Source organism: Dermacentor andersoni, chromosome 4 (genome assembly GCF_023375885.2).
Source record: "Dermacentor andersoni chromosome 4, qqDerAnde1_hic_scaffold, whole genome shotgun sequence".
NCBI lineage: Eukaryota > Metazoa > Arthropoda > Arachnida > Ixodida > Ixodidae > Dermacentor > Dermacentor andersoni.
Window position 1 is genome coordinate 34,747,233 of NC_092817.1, and position 27,980 is coordinate 34,775,212.

The 27,980-nt window shown below is 43.3% G+C and overlaps 1 protein-coding gene across 1 annotated transcript in view; it reads left to right on the forward strand.

The window, feature by feature from the left end:
• Positions 1 to 25,944, forward strand: part of LOC126536639 (cell adhesion molecule Dscam1-like) — a 322,345-nt gene extending 296,401 nt beyond the window's left edge. Inside the window, exons 17-29 of the mRNA XM_050183671.2 lie at positions 367 to 534; positions 2,763 to 2,833; positions 5,139 to 5,379; positions 7,882 to 7,974; positions 9,003 to 9,188; positions 10,133 to 10,266; positions 15,406 to 15,565; positions 16,681 to 16,845; positions 17,742 to 17,932; positions 19,441 to 19,522; positions 22,003 to 22,107; positions 23,411 to 23,469; positions 24,229 to 25,944. Of these exons, the coding sequence (XP_050039628.2) occupies positions 367 to 534; positions 2,763 to 2,833; positions 5,139 to 5,379; positions 7,882 to 7,974; positions 9,003 to 9,188; positions 10,133 to 10,266; positions 15,406 to 15,565; positions 16,681 to 16,845; positions 17,742 to 17,932; positions 19,441 to 19,522; positions 22,003 to 22,107; positions 23,411 to 23,457 (1,643 nt within the window). The 3' untranslated portion in view covers positions 23,458 to 23,469; positions 24,229 to 25,944. The remainder of the gene's footprint in view (positions 1 to 366; positions 535 to 2,762; positions 2,834 to 5,138; positions 5,380 to 7,881; positions 7,975 to 9,002; positions 9,189 to 10,132; positions 10,267 to 15,405; positions 15,566 to 16,680; positions 16,846 to 17,741; positions 17,933 to 19,440; positions 19,523 to 22,002; positions 22,108 to 23,410; positions 23,470 to 24,228) is intronic.
• Positions 25,945 to 27,980: the final 2,036 nt, after the last annotated feature.

Sequence of the window (27,980 nt, forward strand, 5' to 3'; positions counted from 1 at the left end):
CAACTTATCTTAACCACACGTGAATTTTGGCTGTGCAGTCGTGCGGCTTTCAGTATCCACGTCGTGGGGCTCATAGTTCAAACCCACGTAAAGTTCGAACTTATTTTTGCTTTTAATGCTTCGAGTGGTACATTGCGAGAAGCCATGACGCTACAAGGAACCACGACGTTACAGGGATAAGACTTGAATATCGAGCTTAGTACAGTAAGCAGAAAATCTACCAGCGCTGCACTGAGCACTTCGTGAAGATCAGACTATACGTTACTTTTCTTTATTCAAGAATTTTTAGGGCTGGTAATTCATTTCTTGTCCCCGCATTCTCGCATCACAAAAACTTTCTTCTTTGCCCCATCGTCTTTCTCTCAGAATCATGGCACCACAAGTCGTCCAACGTAACCGTACCGGGTTCGGAAACGACCGCAGAGATTCGAGGCCTACGTCCGGTGACACTTTATGTCTTCAGAATTTTCGCTTTCAATTCCTTGGGGCACAGCGACGCCAGTACCGAGACGCACGTGCGAACGGATGTTGAAGGTGAGATCTCCTACAAGAGCACCACGTGGCACGAAATATTTGATGATCAATTGGCTGAATAGCGCTTCGCAAGTTGCAGCAAATCTTTGTCTTCCCTCGACCTTTACTGACATGTCGGCAATATTAAGCCAAATGTCACAGTGGCGCGAATCTTGAGGTCAAGTAATGTAGAAACTCCTAGCTTCTAGGCTTGAGCGTATTTTTATTTCTTTTCATATGTTCGCCTTCTGTACTTAAGTATATAGACAGAGACCATACAGACTTGACTTGGACGAACAAATTACTAAAGCATATTATTCCAAATGACTAAACAACGACATCAACATCTCTAACAATAAGTATTATTCCAAAGCACTAATATTTCACATTTCTTATTATTAACTTAATTTTAGCGATTGCATGAAGAGTTGGCATGAAAATATGAATCTTGCTTTCCAAAGTTTCTTGTGGGTCACGTTTTGCGTAAGACACCAGAAAGCATACCCCCAAGCGCAGTGTCTCAATAATATGTACCGAAGCAAAGGACGCGCAAGTTTGTGATCACAGTCGTACTAGTTTTAACCAAAAGTGCTTTTTTTCTTAGGTATTTCTCCCAGCATTAAAGGGGTTGGGACACCAAATTTTGAGGCTATAAAAAGTATGTTGTAGGCTGTTTCCGTATGCGAGGACACCCACAACGATGTATTCGACGCTGAAAACATTTCAAAATAACTTTAATTCAGCTCCAAAAAGTGATTAAAAGCTCCTTCTCGTAGTCGAGACCCATCGCTAGCGCGGCAGTTATGACGTCACAGAGGAGGAACGAAAATATTGACGTCATAGCACACTAGCACAAAAACGGGACGTATGATGAGTAGCGATGAAATGCCGATTACGGAGCCTGCTGAGCCGAGCGACCGAGCATAGCCTCCACTACGACCAAGCTACAAGCATATAGAAATCCTTTCTTAATGCAAAGAAGGGGGAAGGCGTGCAGACACGGACACAGGAGGAGGGAAGTGGACAACGCCGCACGGCGGCCCGCGAACGGCAAACTGCGTGCGGCGAGTTGCCATGCCGGTAATGTGGACGTGCCTTTCACGTTGAGTGTAACACTAGCCGGCCGACTCCGAAAGGGAGATATGCGGCGTTCGTGTTGTCCGCTTCTCTCCTCTTGTGTCCGTGCCTGTACGCAATTGCCCCTTCTTTGCATTGTGAATCCTAACCAACTAGCTCAGCTTCCTGTCATTCTAAAAATCCTTTCTCTATGCCACAGGCTTCTAGAACACTGTAACCGAGCTAACCCTGGCCCCTGGCTTACCGAGACATGCACAGCGCTATCGCGGAGAGCAGCTGACGTAGTATGTGCCAGTCGCATAGTTCGGTAGCTCGGAGCGGTCTCTCGTTCGCTTGACGTTTCTCAATGTGTAAAGGCCCGTCCACGTTACCGGCACGGAAACGCGCCGCACGCCGTTTGCCGTTCGCGGGCACCCGTGCGACTAAGTATGGACAGCTGGGCTAGTTGGTTATGATTAGCATTATGAAACATAGTTCGAGCGCACATTTGGACAAGGACGAGGAGAGAAAGACAACACGAACGCCTGACTTCAACGGTTTGCTCGCGAACGGCGAGATTTCCTTGCCGTCGAGAGGACGGGCCCGGGACCCATTTGTGCGGCAGCCAATCAGCGACCGAGGAGTGGTCACTCGGGCACCGACGGCAGCCTCACCGCCTCTGATCGTTCGGCGCCGCCGATATCGTCGCTAGGCCTTTTCCGGTTCACTTCAAAGCTAAAGCTTACGGCGCTTCGGAATGGATCACCGACTCTCACAAGCCGCAATATTTTCTTACCGTTGTTGTCGCTCTTCGCAATAATTATATCAATCGCGACATGCACTTCGAATCTCCAGTTGTTTACCTCTGCTGGCAGAGCACGCGTATGCGCGAGCAGACGACGCAGCATAGTTTTACGTCACTATTTTTGTGACCCACGTGACCAAGCCGTGTTGCGTTTCCTCTCCTATGACGTCATAGCATCACCCGGAGCCCAGGAACCGAAACCAAAATCGCTCGGTATAATAATGCTATTATTAAATTATTTATCGGGTATAAATGAATCCCGCGGTGTGTATCGTGCTTCCTGAAGCAGTACGCAACGCTTGAATTGAAGAACGCATGAACGAAAATTTTCATGTCTCCACCCCTTTAAGCTAACATGCAGTTGTCTTTATTTTTTTCTTGTTTGAAGCACCTGGCGGGCCACCACAGAAAGTCAGGGCTGAAGCAACAGGCTCACAGTCGATCAAAGTATGGTGGAAGGTAAATGCGTACTCCTTTTTCTATTTCATCCACAGAAATGTTGCAAACAAGAATGTTTCGTTCGAAAAAAAATAAAGACAGCAAGCTCTTTCGACCTCTCAGAATCACATCCCGATATCCCCATCAATCACATCCAACAGTGAAGCTGTTTTTTCCGAGCAGTTGCACTAAGAACTGAAGTTGCTTGTAATTAAACCACACACTTTAAAAAACTCTGCCCGCATACAACTCGCCCGCTTGAAACTTTGCCCGCATATAATACTTTTGAGAACTTTCTAAACGAATCTTTCATAAGAGATGCAATTGAGCCACACACATTTAACTTCAAGCGGCAGTGTTCCTCAATGTTCTCTCTCTTTTCAGTAAACATGGTCTGCGTGTAATTTAAAATTTTGCCAGGGCAGCGAGCAAATCTTGCGCCGTTTGTAAAACACACTTTTCACAATCCGGAGGATCTCTATAAGTAGTTATAGCAAAGGCGGTAATTAACTCATACACTTTAAGCTTCGCCTGCATTGTCCAGGGTCTGTCCGCTGTGTTAACTAAACATAAACAATGTGATTTGTTCAGTTCGATGAGGGTGCCTAAGAATGTGAACATTGTATAAGTAATGAAAATAGAGGAAAAAGCGAAGATACCGTAATTATTTGCAAAGCTCCTGATCAAAAAAGAAACGCTAGCATTTTGCCACAGATTAAGATTAGCATGCCCCCGACATCCATCGAATATGGACTTGACGTGAGGTATTCTTTCGCTACACTAGAAAACAAGAAAATAAGAACTGCGGTATAAGGCTTTTTAGCACTTAGATTCGTTTTTATTGCAAAGGCTGGAATTAACCCACACAACTTGAACGTCGCCTACCCATTCCGCATGGTGTGGGTCCTATTTTAACTAAATATGAACATTGTGCCTTGTTTAATTGAACTAGGGTGCCTGAGACACCTAATGCGAACCTCGTAGAACGTGAAAACTGTTTGCGATACTAGTATATACAAGCAATAAACGCTGTAGTTTTGTCAAGCCACCATTTTTATTAAATGTAAGCTCGCTGTGACCCAGAGTTCTCGTGGAACATTGGGAAACAACACAAAACGGCCGTATAACGCTTTCTAGCACTTGTTCGAGTAGTTTTTTCAGAAAGGCCGTAATTTAACCACACGCATTTAACTGCGCGTGCTGATTTACAATATAGTTATCCTCATTTTCCTGAAATTTGAGTTAGGCGACATTTACATTTTTCCCAGGGTAGCATACTAAATTGTATGCCGCTCGTAAAAGACACCTATAGCGCTCTGGAGCGCTCGCATACGTAATTTGCTCCAAAGGCCGTAATTGCTGCACGCACATTGAACATCACCTACAGGTCACCCATGACGCGCCTCTTATTTTAACAAATGTAAACAACGTGCTTTGTATACTTTACCGTGAACGCCGGAGAAACGTAGTGCCAACCACGCGCAACGCACGAGAAAGGTAACAAAAACGGTTTAAGTAATTATTTGTAAAGCTACTAACTCAGCTACGAACGCGGAAGTTCCGCCACACTTTGCGCTTAACATGCTGTTCATTTACACTTAATGCGAACTTGGTGTCACGTACATATTTTTTAAGACTCTGGGAAACATGGCGGACAACAGCTGTAGGTTACTCTGGAACACTTAGAAAAGTAATTTTCCGCAAAAGCAGGTAATTGACCTACACGGATTAAACATTTCTCGTGTGTCACGCGCTACCTCATTCTTGCTTTATTGATATATAAAATCATACCTCGCATAGTTCACCGAGGATACCGTGAAAACCAGCTATACGCCTTGTAAAACGGATGAGAATTGGGAGGCATCATGCATGCATTCAGTAATTACGTTAAGGCCCATAGATAATTACCCTACACGCATAGCACTTTCCGGACACGTCACCCATAGCATGTTCCCATTTTCTTCAAATATAAAATAGCTGTTGTCTTTTTGGTCCTCTCAGAGCTGTGGGGAAACATTTTAAGTGTTTCATATAACGCTTATATAAACAGGCCGAAAACGAGTATTTAGCAGTTTTCATGCATTTCTAATTACCCCTACACTTCGAAATTCGCTTATATATCATTTTTAATATGTTCCACATTTCTTTGATATATACACTCCGTGAGTGATCTGGTTTCCTTATATATATATATTTTTTTTTTCAAAGCTCATGAAAGCAGGTGAATAGTTTTTGAGCGCTAATAGCCGCACGAACAGCCTCGTTGCAAAACAAACCTTCTCACAGTATTATCTGCAGTAACAAGGTTTCTATGCCCTGTTTACAGCCTCCACGAAAAGACCTACAATTTGGCCCATTGAAAGGTTACTACGTGGGATATAAAGTGAAGGACACCACGGACACCTATGTTTACAAGACTCTTGAGCTCACTCCTGCAAACCTTCACGACGAGTGTCACATCACCAACTTGAAAAGAAACACCGACTACAGTGTCGTAGTGCAAGCTTTCAACTCGAAAGGAGCGGGGCCTCCATCGGAGGAGATATTTGTTAAGACGCTGAAGAACGGTAAGGGCACGTGGCTTAATTGCTTGCCGCTTCCGGGTTCTCTCATGACAATCACGAAAATCTTCCGAAAACCTGCATTTTATTCTGTGCTATTCTGTTTTATTCTCTGCTCGTCTTATTTTGACCATATATTCATTCCATTGAGAGAAAGTAAAAGCCCATTTAATAAGAGCAGAGTAAGCATTCTTAAAGGGACATTAAAGAACGATATTAAATGAAGCAGCATTCGTAAGTTAAGCTTCTGAAATAGCAAGAGCGCCGCTTTTACCATGACATTGCGTTCCCCAACGAATATTTATTGCAGATTGGGATGACTGATAGCGCCAAATGCAAATGCTGTAGAGGCGAATAAATTGTGTAACACCTTCTGTGCTGCTGCCCGTCCTTCGAAAATGAAACTCTTGCCCTTCATACCGCTCTAAACCAAATTGACGGAAGATCTTTCTTATTGGAGAAGGTCTTGGGGTCTCGCAATTTACAGCTGCAGAAGGTCACAAAATCGCTGCTGTAATTTCTGAAGGCAACCGGAGTGAGCAACCGTCTGTGGTACGCTTCTGTGGATTTTCATTATATCAGTGATTCTAGCATACATCGACTGTTGCCTTGCTTTCCTTCTTCTCCTAAACTTTTCCTCCCCTTTGACTTGGGCGAAGTAGCCAGCTGGGCTCAGTCCAGGTTACCCTCCCTCCTTTCATTTCTGTTTTCTCTCTTACCGTGACAAAAAGGCATTGCAAGCCCGTAGATGCGCAAATACGAAGTAAATGTGGTAACGCACCCGGGCAATCCCCACACCAGCTCGGCGTGATGCATTTTGACAGAGTCTGCTCGGCTCTAGTCGATCATTCTTTGGTAATGAATAACTACCCGGAATTGCAAGAGAACAATAAACCCAGCCTCGCAATCATTCTTCTGTACTATATGCAACTGTTTTGTCCAGAGTGAATAAAAATGTACTTTTGAAATAAAAATTTACTAGTCTAAACAAATTTAGTAGTTTTGTCTAACGTTGCCTCAAGAGGAAGCTTTAGCTCGAGGGCTCTAACTCCATACCGATAGATGGAAACGAAGAAATATTTTTTCTCAGCAACCACTGCACCCAATTTGATTAGGTATGCTGCATTTAAACGGAAATTTAAATCGATTGGAAGTGGCATACATTTGTTTTATACCACATCAATCTCCTAAGAAACATTTCTTGTCGATCCAATAATTAAAATAAAGTTAAGTGTACCAACTTTACAACGTTGTAACTCTACAATAAAGAACGATATCCCAAAAATATACAGTGCTCCTATTAAAGTGGCCGTGAGCTACTTTTTATTGAAGTGGAGAAAACCATTTGAAGTGAAATAGGCTATTTCATAAATACTTTGCCTCAAAAAGTACTTCAATGCGTTCAGCAGAAGCAGAGTTATTGGGAATCAGACGCGGTCTCCGTTGTGCTCCCGTTCCTTCTTCAATGCGTTGCACTGCGAAGGCTACGGTGGAGTTAGGCATTCCAACAACGCTCCGCCTTCTAAATGACACCGTGGTGAGTAGTTCAAATTTAATTTGGATGTTAACGTAGACACCACGACTGCAGAATTCAGTGCCTACGACGCGCTAAACATAAGCCAAGCGCGGTTGTCCTCAGCGAGCCGCAGTGCGCTTAGCCAGCGTGCACTGCGTAGCCGCGGTATCTATACTACGTAGCCGACCACAGCTGCCAATTGCAGGCACGTATGGGAATCGATTTATTACGAAATAAAGCGCCCAGATGAGAATGAATAGAGGCTTCTGTTGAAAAGAGAGCGTTCGAGAGAAAGGTAACTTTGCGCATCCGCTTGCGAGCTCCACGAACCGCGTACGGCAGCACAATTTGGCTGACATGTTCAAAGCAGCAAATGCTACCTGCGGACGGTGTTATTTCACCAAGCTCGAGGGGTGGTTCAGGGTGCCTTTAAGACATATAAAACGGGCAAAATTGATGCGTTATACACTTCCAATATCTGAGTATAGCCCTTATACAAGAGAAACGCTTTTTGTGAAACTCTCGTAAGCATTCTGGACATTTCCTGTCAGCTGCAAACTTGTGTATCACATTTATCCCTTTAAGATGCTTTAAAAGATGCACGTTTCCGAATTGCGTTATCTGCTTTTGCTATTGATTTTCGAATACGCAAACAGTGCGGTTAATTTTTCTAAGTTGGCAATTTTCGGCAATTTTCGTAAAGTCATTCGAGGTTGTATATCAGAAATTTGCGTTTTACAGTCGGTACAATTTAGCCTTTTCTCCTAAATGCAACATTTAATCAGATCAGGTAAATGGTTGTGTAATGGGAGTGTTCCACATGTATTTGAACAGAGAAATTGGAGTTGGCCTAGAAGTGAAGCTTCCTCGTAAACCGGAATATTTCGGCAAAAGGACTGTTCGTGTTTCATTGCTATAACTAAATGCTTCTACTAACCTGCAAGATTATTCCACTAATCGGGCATCGATGCTTACGCAAACATGTCTTCTAGATCCCCCAACCTCTCCGGCAGTCAAAGTTCAGTCTTCTACATCATCATCCATAAGCGTATCTTGGAAAGCATCCGACACGAACGATGTCCTTGGTGAGTGCTGTCAGCATTTTTTTATGTTCTTTTTTTTTTGGAGGGGGGGGTTGCTTTAGCAGGTGCGCACGAAGTATTGGTTACAAGAATACCGCAAATGCTCTTGCATGCATACACAAACCTGCGGCATCCTGTCGGCGCATGATTTTTCACATAACTGCGTTGCCAGGCATCTCTCCCGTGTCATCTAACACAGCTACGAAGCGCTCTTATGCTTTCGCAGTGGCTCAGTGTTAATACCGCTTTACTCCTGAGCACGCAGTGTGGTATCCTCGGCTGCAATGGCGCCGCCGTCTCTGTCGTCGTCATAAGCACCTCACACGCAGGACAAGACTCGTGCAATGAATCGCCTGATGTAATAATGTGTAATAATGTTTATGTGTATCCGTACACATGTGCCGGTGGCCGACTGCCTTCACAAAATTGCTCACTGAAACAGAAGACGGTACTTAAATATCCTCACGGCAACAAGTACACGCCTTCAAAGCACCTAATTTGTATATCAAAATTAGAATTCATACGCCTTTATTTCGACGAAGTTTGGCACGTATTCTCGGCCTGTTTCTGGCCAATAAGATGGGCCAATATTCGACATAGTGCAATAGGAAAGTGAGACGTCCCTGTACGCAGTGGGCTTCTACGAATGTGCGTCCCCCTGACAGTACCAGAATGCCCGAGGTGGCGCGTTTTGCCCACGAGCGTTGTGTATGCAGCGTCTCGGACAGTCCTGTACATTCCGGAACGACAAGCGAGGCGAGGTAATCCACAGTCGCTCGTGTCGCGTAGAGGAATACGCGCGTACCGCCGTATTCCAGGGCAATCACGTAATCGCCATACTGCAATGCTGTATGCAGAAGATGACCAGTTTTATATCATTTAATTAACAGCTTCGCGAAAGCTTCGCTTCGTATGGAGATTAGAAAATGTGCGTTGGATCTGCATCTTTCTTTTTTTTCTATTGTTGAACTGGCATTTCGAGTTTTTCTTTCTGTTTTTTTTACTTTAAGCTCTTGACATTCTGATTTTAGGTTACGTGCTGCACGTGCGGAAAGACTTGGGCGAGTGGAACAAGATCAACGTGCCTCGAGATGCAGCTGAGTACACCGTGGACCAGCTGACATGTGGTGCTTCCTACCAAGTCTACCTATCCGCTTTCAATTCGGTTGGCAACGGGGGACCAAGCAATATTGTCTCAGCCAAAACAATCGGAGTCGGTGAGTCAATATACACTTGCAACGTCTTTAACCCTTTCAGATGCCACTTTAGCCCGCTGATTGAAAAGTTGCTTTCACCAGAACTCTGGCATCTTTAGAATCGTAGAAACTGTACAGCTGCAGAAAATATTAAGAATTTTCAATTGTTTAGCGATTTTCGTCAAGTTTACAAAATTTCAACTCCATGCGAAAACTCACTACAGGAACACAAAATATGAGAACATGTACTATTTCGTGTTTTGAAAAGCTTGAAAAGCACTTATCCAGCCACCTGAAATTTATGCCTGGTGCATGATGTTGTAAAACAACAATGAAAGAAGTGAACCCGCTACATACAACATACTGACACAGAGTAAAAACACCCAGCCGTCTACCTTCCCACTCATTTTGCTAAAACATTCTGCACGTTATTCAAAATTGCCCCCCTCCCTAGTACAGTTCCAATAATAAATGTTTCAAGATGTGTGAAACACATTTTAAATACCATTACTTTCATCAGTGCTTTTGCTATTGATGCACTCTCCTGCTGTGCACAATTGTAGAAACAGCGTCTCAAAGGGTTAAGAGATGTGCCTTCAACGTGAACGCTTCATTTCCCTTTACGCTTCAACCTACTTCTAAACGACATTTTTATTAGAGAAACAAAAATTTATTTTTTTTTACATCTGACTTTTTTGACCTCTTGTGATGCTCGCTTGGTAAAGTTCGCGAATCAGATTTGAATCTTTTCACAATTTCTCCTACAAGCTTCGGTTAATTAGTTGTTTCTTATAGCCTGCGTCACATCTCTCAGTTTTGGTATTTCACGAATTTGTATCGGCATGCCTCAGGTGACTAACTCGCTTAACGTTACTAAACATCAGCACTTGGCGTATTCATTATTTTTTTTACGTTTAGTACAGAGGAAGCAAACCTGACCAGTTATTGACGCTGTTCCATTGCAGCACCTGTGGCTCCTGACAAGCCATCACTGATAACTATCAACTCTACATCAATCGCGATTCACTTGGACTCGTGGCATGACGGCGGTTGTCCGTTCATCGCTTTTGAAGTACGCTTCAGGAGGCAGAAGGACAAGGTAAATGCCTATAGCGCCTTTAATATCTAAGCGGTGTGCTTTAAGTATCTTTTTGCGTTAGCGATACTACAGGACTAGACGTTAAACCAAGATAAAATGCTGTTGTGGCGTTAGCGGAGGTATTTCTTATAAAACGCATAGCCTCTTGATATTTCTTTGTCATCTAGCTGTCCTTGCACGTCCAAGGAAGATCCACTTACTTATACATCTACTACGTGTCATCTAAAAAGTGATTGTAATAGGCTTCATCCCTCACAGAATTAAATAAATTAAGAGTAATAAGAGAAAAGCATACGTGTGCATATGTCCTAAGTGCACAGAGCATCAGTCACAGGGCGATTCCACGAGAGATCAACACGGGTCAAAAATTTCATATTTTAGATTTCGTTGAATATTTTATATTTTATGCGCATATCACTAGGTAGCACTAAAGTGAACGTGGCTTCTTTACCAAATGAATATTTTAGGAGAAAAAAAATAACGAGATCTTCAGTGTGGAGGTGCCTATTTAATGCACAAAGCATTTTCACAAATTCAGAACGATGTGAAATACAGTATCTTAAAGCTACAAAGAATTCATTCTTGTGTGTAAAAGCTAGACGTAAAGAAGGGTCAGCTAGCACTGTTTCAGGCTTCCGTGCAAAACGGAAGTGTTTTAAAAAAATTGCATAATTTGCTACAATCTTCAAAAGTTGCTATATTTGCGATTTTTTATCAACTAAACCAATACATGTAGCCTTCTGAAATTTGCTGGACTGCGAGGCCTTAACCTATATAACAATTGTGCTGAATATTCTTGCTGTATCACAAGTTGCCGTTTCTACAATTCGCCTCAAATTTGAAGTTTTGGCAAAAATGAACGCTATTTAAAAATGAAAATAAAAAAAACCCCATCGTAAATTTTTCTCAAAATCTCGTAAACAACTATTCACAGGCACGTGAAAAAGAATATTAAAAAACATGTTGCATTATTTTGTTTGTAATCACAATACAGGTGGTAGAAATGAGAGCTTTGCCAGAATGCAGCAAGGTGCTGAGGAAAAGAAACATCGGGGTAAAAAGAGCGTGCATAAGGCTCTGACTTGCCTAAACTTGACCGTAATGGCGGCGTAAAGCCAGTTTTGGTAAACTATAATTATTTCAACAACGCCGTTCTAAAATGTCTGAATTTCCGGCATAAATTCGTTGAGTCATGCCTCTCCTCGGCCATCATTGGCGCCCATATTTAGTTCACGTTTTCAGGTGCGGCTGCTGTAAAAATCGTCTCTTTTGATCGAGTTGATAGATGTAGAAGAATGGGAAGTGAACCCACGGGAGGCAATGAATTCTTACCGTAAGAAGACGAACTGGGAGGTAGAAAGAAGTGCCACTTGAAACTGGCTCACGTTCATCAGCAGAAGTCAGATTCGCAACGAAGGAACTTTCGCCCGGTGCTAAAGCAAATTCATCTCGGTGGCACTGCAAGGTCCAAATCTTACTTCGTATAGTGCAAGCGCCATTTGGACCCCTCAGGTACCAAATGCGGCATGTGCACCGAATGGTTCGCCAAATTTATAGAAACCTATGACATGTGCTCTTCGTGCCAAAAGCGAATGCGCTTGTTGACTTTACTGCGAAGCCAGCTGGAGCGCCGAAACGTTCAAGCTCTCATTCCAAATTTGTCAGCCTACATGATATACAAATCCCGACGTTGGCGCGAGAAATGTGGAATATGGTCAGCACCAGACGCACCTGAGAGAACACGGTTGAACCCAACAGACGTTTAGACCGCTGTGGAATATTATACCAAAGACGAGCATGGATATGCTCGGCAGACTCCCAACAAAAAGGACGTAGTATCTGTTTCGATTGATGGAAACAAACAGTATGCTGCCAAGAGATTCGTGACCCGCTCAGTACGGGAGACATATGGTCTCTTTAAGGAAGCCCATCCGGATACATCTATTAGGCTCTCAAAGCTTTATTCTCTCCGGCCGAAATGGGTTCTTGCTCCACAAGTGTACCTTTGCATGTATTGCGCCAACGCCACACAGTGTGTCTCCGCGCTAGAAGAGCTCATTGAAGGTGCCTACACAATTACCCACCTCAAAGAACTATGTCTTTGCACCTCGCCCACGACCGATTCTTTCCCGGGCGACTGTGATTATTGTGCCCCCCCCCCCCCCCCCCCCCCATATGAGGATACTTTTACTACTACAACTTTGGTAATCTCTGAAGAGACAGAGGTAAACAATGCGGTATGGGAAAATGGTGACCTCGTCAAAAAGACTGCACAGGCCTCGAGGAGCTTCTCCAGCACCTTTCTCCAGGAGCTTGGTGCATGGCTTGTCAAGTGGATCACCCATGATTATATAAGGGCATTCAAGTATCAGCAATACACGACGCCAAACGGAATCAACAGCACGGATCCCGTGTCTTTGACTTTGCAGAGAATTGGACAGCCGTTGTACCGAACGACGTACCATCATACCATTGACACAAAAAAAAACAGGTCTCGCTATTTACGTGTGTCGTCACTAATAGAGGATCCACTCAGTGTTTTGCGGTTCTCAGTGATGAGGTATGTCATGATGCTGCACACGCTTGCTTTGCGCTGGAAAACAATCTATGAGTGCATGAAGGAAGAACTTCAGCTTGGCAAACATGCTACATACGTGTCTGACGGCGCCAGTAGCCATTTCAAAACAAGTATTAGCTTTAGCAGCTGTCACAGAAGGAGCACGCGTCAACAAAGTGGCTTTTTTTCGGCGACAGGACATGGCAAAAACGCTTGCGATGGTGTTGGTGGCTTAGTAAAGCACCAAGCCTCGCTGTACAATCTCGGAGCAGACAGCACTACAGTCATTAGGTCAGCCTCTGAAATGGTGGCGCAGATGGCCGCAACGCTGGAAAACGTCAAACTGCTCTATGCAGATGTGGATGAAGTGGAGAACTTTCGCCGCCTCAAAAGGAACCAGTGAAAATCTTTGCCACGTGTTCCGGGCATACGGTTATGGCACATTTGGTTAAGCGAGCCTGACGCCACCAATTTCGATCGCGTTGTATTAGTGTCTCGCACTGCTGCAAGTGATTGGAAAAGGATCAAGCCTTTCTGAGCGTATACAGCGGGTATGCTCGAAGTTCCTTGTGCCCTCTCCCTGCTTCCATGCGGCGTGTGCAGATCATCAACAAGTGTGCACTGACAGGTCAGTAAGTCAACAGGCAAGCAACTGTGCCACTGCGTATTGGATTCGCTCCATTAGAACTGCGTGATCTGGCCCTCTGGATCAGCTGGTTTATAGAAAAATGCGAAAAGAGCTGCCAGTACTGCAGTGCTTCGTAAACTTAGGACGTGTTCTCAGCACGCTATCATCGTTTAGCATTCGTCAGTGGTGCTTCAACAACTATCCCATACATTGTATACCAGCAAGTTTGGCCGAGAGTTCATGTGGCCCTGCCAATACTTCAATGAAGAAATAAATGCTCTACTTGAGGCTTTGCACAGAGGCAATTTCCTCAAGAGTGCGCGGACCAGGTAATGTTTGGCAAAAGACCCAAGTATCTGAAAGAGGAAGTGTCTTGCTTCTTTCCAGCTTTTCTAAGAAACTGTGAACTTTCCGACAAGTGGTGATCCTTAGGGACTGTGAACTTTTTATTATATAGTATTCTAACAGTTCCTTTTTTTCCTTTTCTTCAGAGGCGGTAAAATAAGCAATCGCTGGAACTAGCTGCCAGCTAACCCTGCCTTAACCAACCGCATCGCCACTCCCACCACCGCCTCTTAGGTTCTGTAATGACGTTCATGTAATTACCAGTACGACATTTTTGGAGGCATTTACCTGCCGCACATTCTGTTACCTGTGTACATTTATACAGAGTTAACTGTTAATTCTGTAGCACACAAAGAAATAAAAACCCTGCATTAACAGAAGGCATAAATTATCTACGCTGCAAGGCGCACGCACTTGCTGTTAAATAAAGTGAGCCACGTAATGGTTATGCTGACGCTTCGTTATTCCCATTCAAGCGTAGAAGTAGTGTACTAAACGCACTTTTATGCAGAAGTAATAATTATAAGGTCAAAACTGGCTTTACGTCGCCATTACGGTCAAGTTTAGGCAAGTCAGAGCCTTATGCACGCTCTTTTTACCCCGATGTTCCTTTTCCTCAGCACCTTGCTGCATTCTGGCAAAGCTCCCATTTCTAACACCTGTATTGTGATTACAAACAAAATAATGCAACATGTTTTTTAATATTCTTTTTCACGTGCCTGTGAATAGTTGTTTACGAGATTTTGAGAAAAATTTACGATGGGGTTTTTTTTATTTTCATTTTTAAATAGCATTCATTTTTGTCAAAACTTCAAATTTGAGGCGAATTGTAGAAATGGTAATTTGTGATACAGCAAGAATATTCAGCACAATTGCTGAATAGGTTAAGGTCTCGCAGTCCAGCAAATTTCAGAAGGCTACATGTAATGGTTTAGTTGATAAAAAAATCGTAAATATAGCAACTTTTGAAGATTGTTGCAAATTAAGTAATATTTTTAAAACACTTCCGTTTTGCACGGAAGCCTGAAACAGTGCTAGCTGACCCTTCTTTACGTCTAGCATTTACACACAAGAATGTATTCTTTGTAGCTGTAACATACTGTATTTCACATCGTTGTGAATTTGTGAAAACGCCTTGTGCAATAAATAGGCACCTCCACACTGAAGAATCTCGTTATTTTTTTCCTCCTAAAATATTCATTTGGTAAAGAAGCCACATTCACTTTAGTGCTACCTAGTGATATGCGCATGAAATATAAAATATTCAATGAAATCTAAAATATGAAATTTTTGACCCGTGTTGATCTCTCGTGGAATCACCCCACAATGATGCAAGGCTGTCAATCTCTCCCAATCCTAGTTCCATTATGCTTTTTTTTTTGTTCTTACGTCAATATGTCTGAAGAAGTTCCTCATCTTTCCTCGGCGAGGGGATCACTGTCTTCTTGAATTTTATTTTGCGTAAAGAACGTGAGTTTGATCGTTAAATTTTGTGATAGCACATTGCAGGAGAACATAGAACACTAGCTTCTGCACGTGTCTCTATCTACAACGTCACTTCAATAGCCGTATTTTCTTTCGTTCTTTCTTTTTTTTTTTTGCATTTCAGGTATGGAACGTCGTCGGACACAACGTTCCTCCTCATCAGAAGCAAATAATGTTGAGCGACCTCATCCCAGGTGTACCTTATTTGCTTCAAGTAATAGCGAAGAATGAGGCAGGCATAACCGAGGCCGAGTACGACTTCGTCACGCTGCCAGCAGCACAGGGTATGTGTTGACATGTCGGTATCGAATGTGATGTTTTTACAGCTTCAAACGCTGCTCGCAACGTTCTTGCAAAACGCAGCTACCCAGTGTAATACCTTGCATTTCTCCTAGCACTAAACTGGCCGCTTAATTCTAACATATATCAAAACATTGAATAAGACTAATAGCGGCGCGCCTGATGCCCTCTTCCCTATTATGTTACGTATGCGTGACGTTCCCGGCCGACATAATATTTAGCAGTCCGTGCGTAATCCAGTCCAAATATACAGGTGTCTTCCAAACTACCTCATTGCATTTCATTTTAAACAAAAGACATAGACGCTTGCAGATAACCGTACGCAAACACGCGATCCCGTGCTTGTGATTATTATGATGCTTAAGTACTGGTGACCTCGTTCTCAAACACCTGCGTTCCAAACTCCGTTGTGCCAAATTTCGGCTGCTTCACTGCTATTCTTACGTCTGCAGCCATGCCCTAACAGCTTTCTCATTAAGAGTCGCACAAGCGTGCAAACAAATGCGGTAGAGCTTGTATTCTCTTCACTGGAGAAGCAGACTTCCACAAAGCTTCACAAAAAATACCTAAATAGACAGAATAGCAGTATCAACTTAATCCAGATGGCGAGTTGACGCTTCGTAAATACAAATAATCTAGTGTTGCCATCAGCGCTAGGTATGGCGCTCCATAGAGGGCGCAGAAGTATGAACGGGTGGCGCCACCACATTTAATTTTGTGACCCAGCTTCCCGTTACGACACGCGAAATCGGAGCGTTTGGTCTGGTTCAGGTAAATACATGATAACCAAGGCTAACTAGATCTATTCGGTAAGCGAGACGGAGTTCTGTCCTACTGCTTTTAGGAATTCATTGAGCGCGCAAATGGCCGTAATACGCGGAATGCTTGAAACCAGTCGCGTCACGCTAATGTCGTATACCTCGTCCCAGAAAACGAAGCTTGTGATTGATTTTCCTGCTAGCAATCGACCTTTCTTTACCAATTAGTTACAGAGAGATGCAATTTTGAAAGAGTGTTCTGCCTGTCTAAACTGACTTATTCATATGCCGGTTTAAAACAAACATAATTGAATATATTCTGTAACCACTTTGTGTCGCAGCACCAGCCACTCCATCGTTGGTCGTAGAGAATGAAGCGACGCCCTTCTACCTTGAGCTCGGCGTCATTTTGCCTGCCTGCATTTCTCTCATTGTTGTTCTTGTCGTGGGTGTCCTCGTATACTTCGTGCTGCGAAAGCGATACTCCTCGGACAGCTCCAACAGTGGTGAGCATTAGCGCAGTCTTCTTCCTTAAACCTGTTGCAGCCTAAACAGCAACACACTTCGGTGACGCAGCGAGGTGAATACATTTTTCGTAGCAAGCTAATTTTGTGAATGCACGATTTTTTTTTCTTATTTTAGTGCAGAGTCAGTTACCTGCACAGACAGTGAATTTGCCAACTCTTAAAAAAAAATGAAGCATAACTCAATTTGTCTTCTCGGCCCGTACTCACAAAAAAATTTCTTATGCTGAAAGCGTTCGTGTCAACCAATAGTGACGTAGGACATATGATTAGAGTAGGCGATCAGCCTACGAGAAAGAGCACTTACGAACGAAAATATTTGTGAATTCGGCCCCTGATTCGAGACGCTGCGGAAACTTTTCATGTACGAGATATCCCGATGCGGATGAACGACTAAATGAAATTCTGTAAATAACTTCTGTGCTAGTGCGTTGCGCAAGTGTTCGTATGTTCATGAGAGTTTTTCTCTTCTTTTCTTTCATTATCTTTCTTTTATCCTCAATTATTACAGCTGGAGTAGCATGCCAAACGTTCCAAAAGATGGAAGGCCATTAATATATATATGTATATATATATATATATATATATATATATATATATATATATATATATATATATATATATATATATAATCATATCTTAAGAAGCCAACAAACACTGACACCAAGGACAACATACGGGAAATTACTTGTGCTTAATAAATGAAATGAAACGATAAATTAATGGAAATTAAAGTGGATGAAAAAACAACTTGCCGTAGGTGGGTTGTTTATATATACACATATATAATATTAAAGCTTTATGGTAATTTTATGCCGCCAGTCTTTTAAGTGAAATGGTTGAAGTCTGCCTTTCCGCATCGTTTGTGCATGGTGCAGGAAGTTCAGCTTACGGGTCGCGCAAGGCAACCCACCTCCAGGAGTGCCTCCACTTGTCCGAAGTCGACCCGAGCCTCGGTAAGAAGACGATGTCGCTGGACGGCCGCCTGGACTACTACCCGACGCCGTACGCCACTACCCGTGTCACCGATATCGACGAGAGGAAAATGTCCGAATGCTCCTACAAGCAGGTTGGTTTGCTTGAAGCGGCAGAGCCTTTTCAGTGAATCGGCGTGGCGCGCAATGTCGACACAGCAATTTTTACGAACAAAGTAGGCACGTGTTATCGACAAGAACTCATGCATTTTCTCGTTTTATTTCTATACCCTCAATAAATTATACCTTCGAGAATCTTTGCTAAATGAGCGCGAATTTAACGCTGTATTTCAGTTTGTATATCAGATTATTCATTGGCAAGGTTTTTAACGGGAGCTCTTGAACATTTGCTTTTCACTGCAATGCGAAAGAAGCAAATGGACTAGCCTAAAACATTCCAACTTCCTCTCATTCCAGTAACCTTTACGCCCTTGTAAGGCATGTGCTTGCGGGGCAAAGAATCGAATTTATAACTGCGTCTTCAACAGCTGAGACAAGTGACAAAAGCAGAACCAGAACAGCTTGGCGTATTCTCTTCAAGTACATTTCAGCGCACACAGCTAGCATATCAATGGGCACGTATAACTGCTAAGTGGCTGCGGAGCAATTATTAAATTCATCATACTTTGAACATAGAGTCATAAAAATAAATGTAAGTGTATTCAATGCATGTAGCTGCGAAACTATATACAGGGCGTTCAAAATTAAGTTTTATGGTTTTCTTAAAGTTAGGCACTGGGAGGCACGCGAAGACCACCTGTGCACATAAGTTATGTGGCCAGGGGTACACAAAGTGAGATGATAATTATCGCTGTCAGCAGCCCAATTAACGAAAATTGAATAATTATCTTTTTGTCGACTGCAGTAAGTGGGTATGTTTGTATTGAAAAGTTAGAGGCAGTCGTGTTTCTACACAGTATCAGTTGGAATAATTGTTCTAGCGTTTCTGATCTCCGAGATATCCGACTCCAAATTCTAATTGTCGTTCTCATGATGACGTATGCAAAAAGTTAAGAGCGGCGCAAAGCTCCACCCTGATGTGATGCGGCTGTGGCGTGCGGCCTTTAGTCTGACAACCGAGCGCAGGCATTGGCAAAGATAACTGTCCCCCTTCCATGGGTTGCCTCCAGGACATAGCCGCCCAGAAGTTCAACGTGCAGTGCAGTCTACAGAACTACACACAAGGACGCTCAACTATGGGCCGTCCAGCAGGCCTGGAATGCGCTCAAAAAGCACAAGCCTCCCGACGCACCACAAACGGGCCGAACTGGGGTAGTGTAGAGTAGGGCATAACCCCGGGTCGACGCTTGGTCAACGTCACGACGCGTTAAACCATCGGTTGCCAGTATTTTAATAAAGTTATTCATATCTTATCCTAAGTCAAGAGGTGCGATAGACGAAGGGATGGTTGCGGCTTTTAATAAAAACGCCTGTATTTTCACGTATTTGTGATGCAATATTTGCACTGAAAAACAGTGAAGACACACAACACACGGGAAAGCATTGTGGAAATGGAACTGTTGACTTGCTTTCATTGTGTTGTCTCCTCACACTTTCCTTTTCGTCTTTCCTTTTCCTCTTGTCCAATTTGTGCTCCTCCAAGGCCCAGGAGGAACCTCTTTATGCCACCGTAAAGAGGACGCCTAGGCCTCCTAGGTCGGATATCCATGTCTACAATTATCCTGGTAGGTTGACATGCTGCGTTTCTTTTTTTCTTTTCCTGTGTAATTAGAGTGTTTTAGGTTGTTCATGTGCTTATTGACCTTCACAAAATACCGGTTGACTGGTGATACGTGCCCGGCAGTAGCAACGCCGCTAGCGACACCTTGTGAAGCTTTGTCCAAGCGCTTGTTAGAAGCGTTTCGGGGATATATAGCTGTTCTTGTAGAAGGAAAATAGAAATCGCTCTACTCCTCGTCGTAACGTTAAATAGACCTTGAAGTACGTTTATACAGGTTTCCTGGGGCTCAGTTCCTGGCTGTCTTGTGCTGTCTGTGTGTCTCCGCGGCACTGGGAAACAGAAATCTCACCATCTAGCTGTCACTCTGGAGGAGCGAACAGGGCATGCTTACACGCAGAAAATACAAGATCGGCCATTGAGGTCCTTCCCCCGAGGTCCTTCCACCCGGGCATGCATGGCACAAGGCTGAGTACTATTTAGCATGATTCAAGTGACGAACGGCGCGGGAAAACATGGGAAAAAGAAAGAAAAGAGCAGCTTGCACAAGTGGTGCTTTAATTCCGCCTGTTTCGGCTATCCCTTTTTTATTCCTGTCACCTTTCACCTTTGTCATATTTCATGTAAAAGGAAGGTTTAACTCAGGCCCTACTCGGATTTACCTATCTTGTGGTAAACGCAAAAATGTTATCACCTAAAATATCACATAACAGATTTTATCCAACGTTGTTGAACTTGAATGAAAAGGGTGAGATTTAGCAACCTATGGTAGCATAACCCAGATAACCCTTAAGCACTTTGCAAAAATTAATATAAAGTAGAAAGCTTTAGGAAGTTCCAGTACCACTTACAGCATCGTAACAACGAATCAGTTACAGATTTCGTAATACAGTAAACCGCAAATACAGAACCGTATTTTTTTTTTTGTACAGCCAAAACACACAACACATGTAATGCACTGCAAGTATATATATGCGTACGTGGACTGAACTAATGCACAGAACTTTGCGACTGATGTACTGTTGGACTGTATACTTTTTATTCATCCAGTGTTCTACTGAGTGCCATATTCGGTGTCGCTATTCTCCCTTTTTACGCAAATTTGTTTCCTTTGCCAAGTGACAAGGAGTAGCCAGTGCCACCATAAAGGCGCCAACCTCTCCTAATATTCACTTCTAAAAAAAAAAAAAACAGGACCGTTGGAAACGTACAAATGTTATCTAAGCATTTTTAGTTTGCACGATATTGCTCATTCCCCTCCGAGACTCTTACGAAGCCCCTATTAGAGGTTTATTCATAAATATCCTAGCGACACACACCATATTAGGTTGTCCGCTTTATATCTCCTACAAGTCGTCGTTCAGCGCTTTGATACTTGCTTTTGTTGCGGTGTTAGAAATTGTTCTATTTCAGCTGTTAGATTTACCAATTTCCTGCATTACTTGTGAATCATGAAATATTGAAGGATTACATAAAGAATCAGCCTCATACGGTGAATAGTATTTATTTTTCTCTTTATATCGAATACGTTTCATTCAATTTGATTTAGGGCACTCCTGCGCTTGAAATAAGAGTAATATTGCGGGCCGGAAGGTTACGCCCCCCCCCCCCCCCCTTCCGGATGAAAAGCTGAAACTTCTCATTAAACAGAAGTGCAGGACCATGTCTCTGCGGTAGCATTAAGTGCGAGAAAAAACAGCTATAGTTATTTAGCTGGATACAGCGTTGAATTTGAGCAAAAATGTGGCATCTCGTATATCAGTGAAAACACGTTACTTTCCTGGAAATTTTTGCGGGAAGCCATTTGGACAATGCGTTTAATACGCCCATTAAAAGCATTTCATCTCTGCTTGCGCCTCAAAGTTGAGTTTTTCGTGGCGGGCTTCTCCGCACTAACTTTTATTTTGAGGAGAAGCCCTCTCCAAATAAAACCCTGTGTTTTACTATCGATAACTTCCGTATTCGGAGCATTTCTGCTTCTCAACAAGGAGCAGCATTACCAAAAAAAAACAATCATCGTCGTTACAGAAAAGTAATAAACAAACAATGCCTACCTTTCGCGCTCAGAAAAGTTTCCGTTTCTCGATTTTCAGGCGGTATTCAAGTAATTTTTATTTAGGACACCACCTATGATGCTAAAACGTGGTCTGAAGCCTCGGGAATTAGTGTTTGCCGCATATTCCGCATCTTGAATGGCGCTGATGATCGCGTAGTCCAGTAGGAGATTAACCACGTGACAAATAGGGAATTTTACCGCATAGCTATTGCAGTAATATCGAACCATTCGTGCTTGCAACACTTGAATGGCATACTGCAACATTGAATACGGAACCATTCCTTTAATAGAAGCAACAATATCACGAGGCACACTTCGTTACTAGACACAAAAATATATCTTCTTTCGGTGCAACCTCTTGCGCCAACGAATGACTGATCGCTCCTAAAATGGTTGTGTTGTGCTCGTTGGCGTTCTTTTTTGTTTTTCAGTATTAAGCTCTGCAGCCGACCTGGGAGACAGGCGGGCATCATCTAGTCACTGGAAAATGGCGACGGCCGTGGTTAAGCTCGACGATGGAGCGGAAGGCTTAGAGGGTGAGTTTGACCTATTCACGTCTACTGCAGAACGAATGCTTCTCCTGCGTCCAGTTACCTACGGCTCGGGTCAATCGACTGCACCCGATGTGGGCCCGCCTTCCATATTTTATCACTACGTTTATTCCTCTGCTGTCTTCAACTGCGTTTTTCTCCTCGTTGTACCCGTTCTGTCCTTCTAATGAACTACTGGCTACCTGCCTTCCCTCCCCCTACTCATTGCATGACCTAACCTTCTTCACTTCTTCATTTTATCCTCATATACAATCTCAGCTACCCGCGTTTTCACTCAATCTATACTGCAGCCAATAGTTCCTCCTAAGTCTTAGTGACCACATTAGCCGGCCGGCAATCGCACTTCATAACTGTGTGATATTGATATTGCGTGTCAGGTTAGCTTCGAGGGTGCCCAGAACTTCATTATAGAGAAAGAATGCAAAGTAAGGGGTAATAGATGTAAAAAAAGACAAAAGGATTAGCTGACACTAAACCGGCTGGCTGCCCTCGGATAGCTTTGGCGTCATTGGTCTATGGACTAACGCTGCCGGTGAATCTCGCGCCACGAAGGCACCTTCAAAATTATCCCACATTGGTCTTAATGAGATGCTCTAGTTGTGCTATGCTTTGTGTATGCTGTGTATCTGGCGTCATGCACAGGGCATATCACTTCATTTTCTCATCATATTAGCATGCTAGGTGCGCCACTAGGCAAACCTATCCAGGATTAAATAAGGAGTCCCCCTCTCTCAAGACGATAAGAGGAGGGGGTAGGGTACAACAACCAGTGATAGGTAACCAAAGTAGCAACAGCTACAAAGAGTAAAATATAAACGACTTCGCCCAAAGTGCGAATCTGTTACTGCGGTACTTCGGTTGAAGCAAAATCTGAAAACTAGAATAGCTTGCGATTATATTAATGGGCTGCTCTGAAGCGCCCATGTTCTGTCCTCTTCGTTCTCGTTAGGTTTTTCAAAGCTGCGTTCTTCTTGTGCTTTTTTCGGAGAAATGATATTTGCACGTTACACATAAATTCAATAAAGCGCATTATCACAAAGGAAGCACGCACACGCAGAGTGGGTGGAGCCTTTGTCCTCGCCTTCTACGTTTTGTAATCACCACGAGTGTCACAGGAATGCGTCAGATGGCTAACAAATAGTACTGGTCACGAAAACTGTGGTTTGTATTCATCTTGCCTAGGCTCTAGAACCACATCTGACAGATAAAACAAAGCTTAGCCGTTACAGAGCTTTCATTTGACCAGGGCTGCTGTGTCACACCTAACGTATATCCTTTTTCATTACAGTCAACCATTCGCCGTCAAAGAGGTCCCATCGAATGTCTCATAGGTGAAATGAAAACGAGGTAAGTAACCACGTGTTCTTTTTTTCTTTTTTGCATGGGTCAACGCTACATTAACTAAGTGTTCATCCAGGAACGTTTCCTAGGAAAACTGTCACGGAACTAATGACAATATATAACATGATGAACATGTCGGGGGAAAATAGTAGCTTAAAGTTAATAATATCAGGTAAACACAAGGCTGTAATACAAGGCTGTATTATTTGTATCATTTTATACTATTCGCTTTCTGTAATATAATTTCTTGCAGCATTCTATTGTTGATTTTTTTACCCGTATGCATTTCTGTTATGCAATGTTCACTAATGCTCACTTTTTTTTCTCTTTTATCCATTATTGTTTGTTTGTGTTCTCTTTATTGTGCACAGTGCCATTTCTGCAGGGGGTACAGACCCCGTCAAGCCGAATTCATTTGGCTTTTTGTCTGTACTCCTGTTATCTGTACATGTATAGATGCAAATAAACATGAATTGAATTGAAAAAAAAATAAACAAGGGAAGCTTCATCCTGTAGCCAGCGTTTTTCCAAGGTGACTTGTGCATGTCAGAATACCGACAACCCGGCGAAAGCTTCTCTCATTCAGTCACAGTTCATAAATTATACAACATGCCTAGTCATGCAACATATAATGCTGGCATGTTGTACGATGCATCCCTCAGAGCGAAGGCGTTTTCTGAAATTTTCAATGCAGTATATATCCATTTCGCCAGAAGTCCGATGCCGTACTGATTCTTGCTTATTATTCCCATTCTTTTATTCTAGACCACGGACACAAAGCTGTTCCTACTGCGCCACTGAACTCCAAAGGGAAAAAGAAACAATATTATTTTTTGCGACAGTTTCGCGCTATGCTCAGAGACACTTTGCAAACGACGTGTACGGTACGGGTGCTGGCCGTCAACGAAAGCAGGATGTGCTCACCGCGGACTCGTGTGTTTTTTGGACTGAGCACGTGGAGTGAATTCTGATCGTGCCTCACTGCGTTCTGACGCTTCGCGAGCCCACCATCATCATCATTATCATCACCACTATCACACTGACCCTTCATACATCGATGTGAAAGCAGCCTCTTCGTGCATACATATCTTGTCGTGCGGTGTGATATCAAGAAACATGGGAGCGCGAAGGCGATCTTGGGTGCGTTGATCGTGCTTTCCTTTTACACATGCCTGTTGTTCTTGTCAAGTTGCTCTGTGGTGCTTCTTTCTGGAGAAGCTGCGAACGCTGACGTTGCAGACGCCAAACAGCAGCAACCGCCGTCAGATTAATGCGAATTTTCGTTTTCATATTTATAAGCAAACTTGTAAACAAACTGCAGAAGGCGAACACTTAGTTCTTATCGGTGCAGGCGTACTCGGTTTCCACTGCCCCTAAATGGTCCATATATACCGGGTGTTTCAGCGAACCCTTTAAATATTTTTAAAGGTTGCCTGCGGCAGATAGCACAATTCTAGTTCATGAGCTGGTTTACTTGAAGAGGCGTACATCACTTGCACAGTAAATTGAAATGCATTATCGACTAATTAACAAAATATAAGTACGTTTATAACTAATTACTTTATGACCCATATTGCAATTTACAAATTCTAGGCATGGAGTGCGCAAGGTGGATCCACTTGAACCGAATTCTCAGGATGACACCAGTTTCGAGATGTTAATTCCCGATCTTAACGGAGAAATGCATTGGCGTTCTCATTGAAACACGACGTGAAAATCGCAAAGAAACAAATTCATACTTGCTGCAACATTTCGTGATGCCCGTACGCGGATTACGTAAATAATGGGAAGGAATACGCCGTCTTGAAAGATAGAACAACCGCAGGGACGACCCACGTGTTCGCGACCACTCAGATACAACTTGTAAGCTTGCGCATTGCTAAAAGGAACAGTCAACAGATCACAACCTTTCTGTAATGATACTATCGACAATTTTTACCGCTACCTAGTTTTGCTTAAGTGAGATTTCCTTTTACTATTATTTTATCTTCACTTGTGGCAGAGCCAACTGGAAACTGCCTCACAACCTTTTACTCATCATCATCACCAATTGCAGTCTCAACAAAGGACTAAAGTCGCGGGCGTGAAATTTCCCACGTTGACACGAAAGAAAAATTAAATGGTGTTACAGTTTGTTATTGTAGTCTATGACGTTGTCGTGATGAACATGTGATACAGTGAAGAAAACAAAGACGTTTTAGGAATGGGCAGTGCGGGTTCGGAGTTGTGTTCTTTTGGGCCAAACGTGCAGCGCACTCACTGCCATATCGAATCGCCGTCGCAGAAAGAATAGGCTTTTGTTTTGAATGTGTGCATTAGTGTGGCCCTAACCCGTTCTGTGTATATTTCATCTATGTAAAGTTGCACATTTTGTTAAGCAAATATTCACACTGCGTCGACCACGAATGTACATACGGCAAAGTTGTTACGATTGTAGTCTGATGCTGTGTCTATGCATAAAGTGTTCATACGAAAACATGATACGCCGAACCCAAGTTGTCTCTCTTCTTTCTTGTGGAAAACTCCTTGTGCGAAGGAAGATTGCGGAAGCGTGTAACTGAGCGTCTCAATTGCAGCTTTTCGCCTTGTTGTTATCATTATTCTTCATTTATCATAATGAACATTGCATTCCAAAATTCAAGTCATATGAGTTGTCGTCACCTAGGCAAGAAATTAGCGCTATTTTGCTCTCATTACGATAAGTAAGATGACGGTTAATACGGTAGCGGAAATTCCGTTTTGACAATTACGCGCTTAATAGGAAACTGATACAGGCATTCATTATTTATTGCGGAATAAAAATAAGATGTGAGCTCGTCTCTGTTAATTGAAGCGAATCAAGCATGGTCATGATGCCTCAGAGAACACAAGGCAACGTGTCCTCCGCCTTTTGTGCTGCGGTGGAGAAAATACAGCTTTGTTTAACTTCATTTTGAGGCCTTCTTTATTAACCACTTAACATGATGAAAATTTATGGCACTGCTTAGTGCACCGACGGGCCTCACATATCTTTGTTGTTGAATATGTATTTGTGGGTGTTCTTGTTTGGCACGCGCGCGTGTGTGTCTGTGTGTGTGCAAGGGGAGAGAAGGATGAATCAGATCCTTCCCACAGCGTACGACTCAACCACGCCATCTTGGTCGTCTGATCATACATGAAACTAGTGCCTAAGAAACATTAGGCTTGGCTGTCGGGCACAGTTCCCGATGGCAAGCTTGGAGAAGTACGTCTGGCAAGACTATAAAAGCAATCACGTACTGAATATAATTTCCCGACTCATTCTTCGCATGACATAACGACTAAGGGGAAAAAAGGACGTCGACCTCTATCTCCCACTATGGCCCGAGGAATACCCACCACTTCGGTGAGGATTTCTTAAATAAAACTACATACTTGCAACCACAAATTCAGGTTTCTTTTACACACGAATTCACTTACATATGAGCTCTTGCTCATCAGTCGCCGCTTCAGGTGCACGCGGAAAAACTTGCGCCAGCCAGGCACAGATGCTAAGCGCTTTCGTGAAGCTTCTGTCCTTGCTATACGACAACGTATTGAATCGCCACGGAGCATGCTTTCATGCACTCGACGAATGGTAGCTGTTGCCTCGGAGATAACGGTGAGTACCCTGGCGTGCTTCCCCAGCTTTCATTGTTTTCTTTCCTTTTCGCTTCCATAGGCTGCTTTTCCGGAAATTTTTCAGTTGATAGGCCCAGAGATGGGACGCAAGAACCTATTGGCGCATGTATAAACAGTGACAAGACGTAGAATCTAGTTTAGTGGTGTCTGCAATGCACTTCCCAGGGACGCTCCTTCAAATTCACAGTAACGGAAACCAGCCTCAAAGGCCATGCTTTTTACTACTGCAAACGCCGGAAGAGACAGCAGGCGTCGGAATCACGTCGCGAGCGCCATGCTCTGCCGTTTGCACCACTCGGCTCTTACCTTTTCCTCGAGCAATAATCGTAATCAATCCTGCGAGCCCTACCTTTATACAACGCCCCGCGCTCGGTGCTTTCATGGCTGTCCTGCGAGAAACGCTGTGTCACCCTCCTTCGCATGCATGCAATTCGTTTCCTGTCATTGCCGGGAGGACATGCCTGAAAGAAAGGAATCGTACGCGAGAAAGATTACGATTATTGTTGATGAACAACATAATCCCCCAAAGCGTGTGAATTTTTATAGGAGCGTGTCTGTTGAAGTTAGTTGCCGAAATGACGGCTGTAAAGCACGGTACAGCGCGCGAGGACCACCCGATCACTGAGGCCATGCTTCTAGCGTATGTTTCCTGCTCGCGGCTGCTAGAAACACTTATCATTTATGCAAAGAATTTTGACCGTGGCATATTTTAACAGTCTGGTTCACTCGCGCGTCCTGTCATGTTCCCGCACATATTGCGACTTGTAACCCTTTTCACGGGGCAAATATCTGTGGCGCAAATTTCGCGCCGTAAGTTACTGCGACATTTTCCAAGTAACGACGCGCCATCTGTGAAGGGTAGAGAGAATCGACTACCG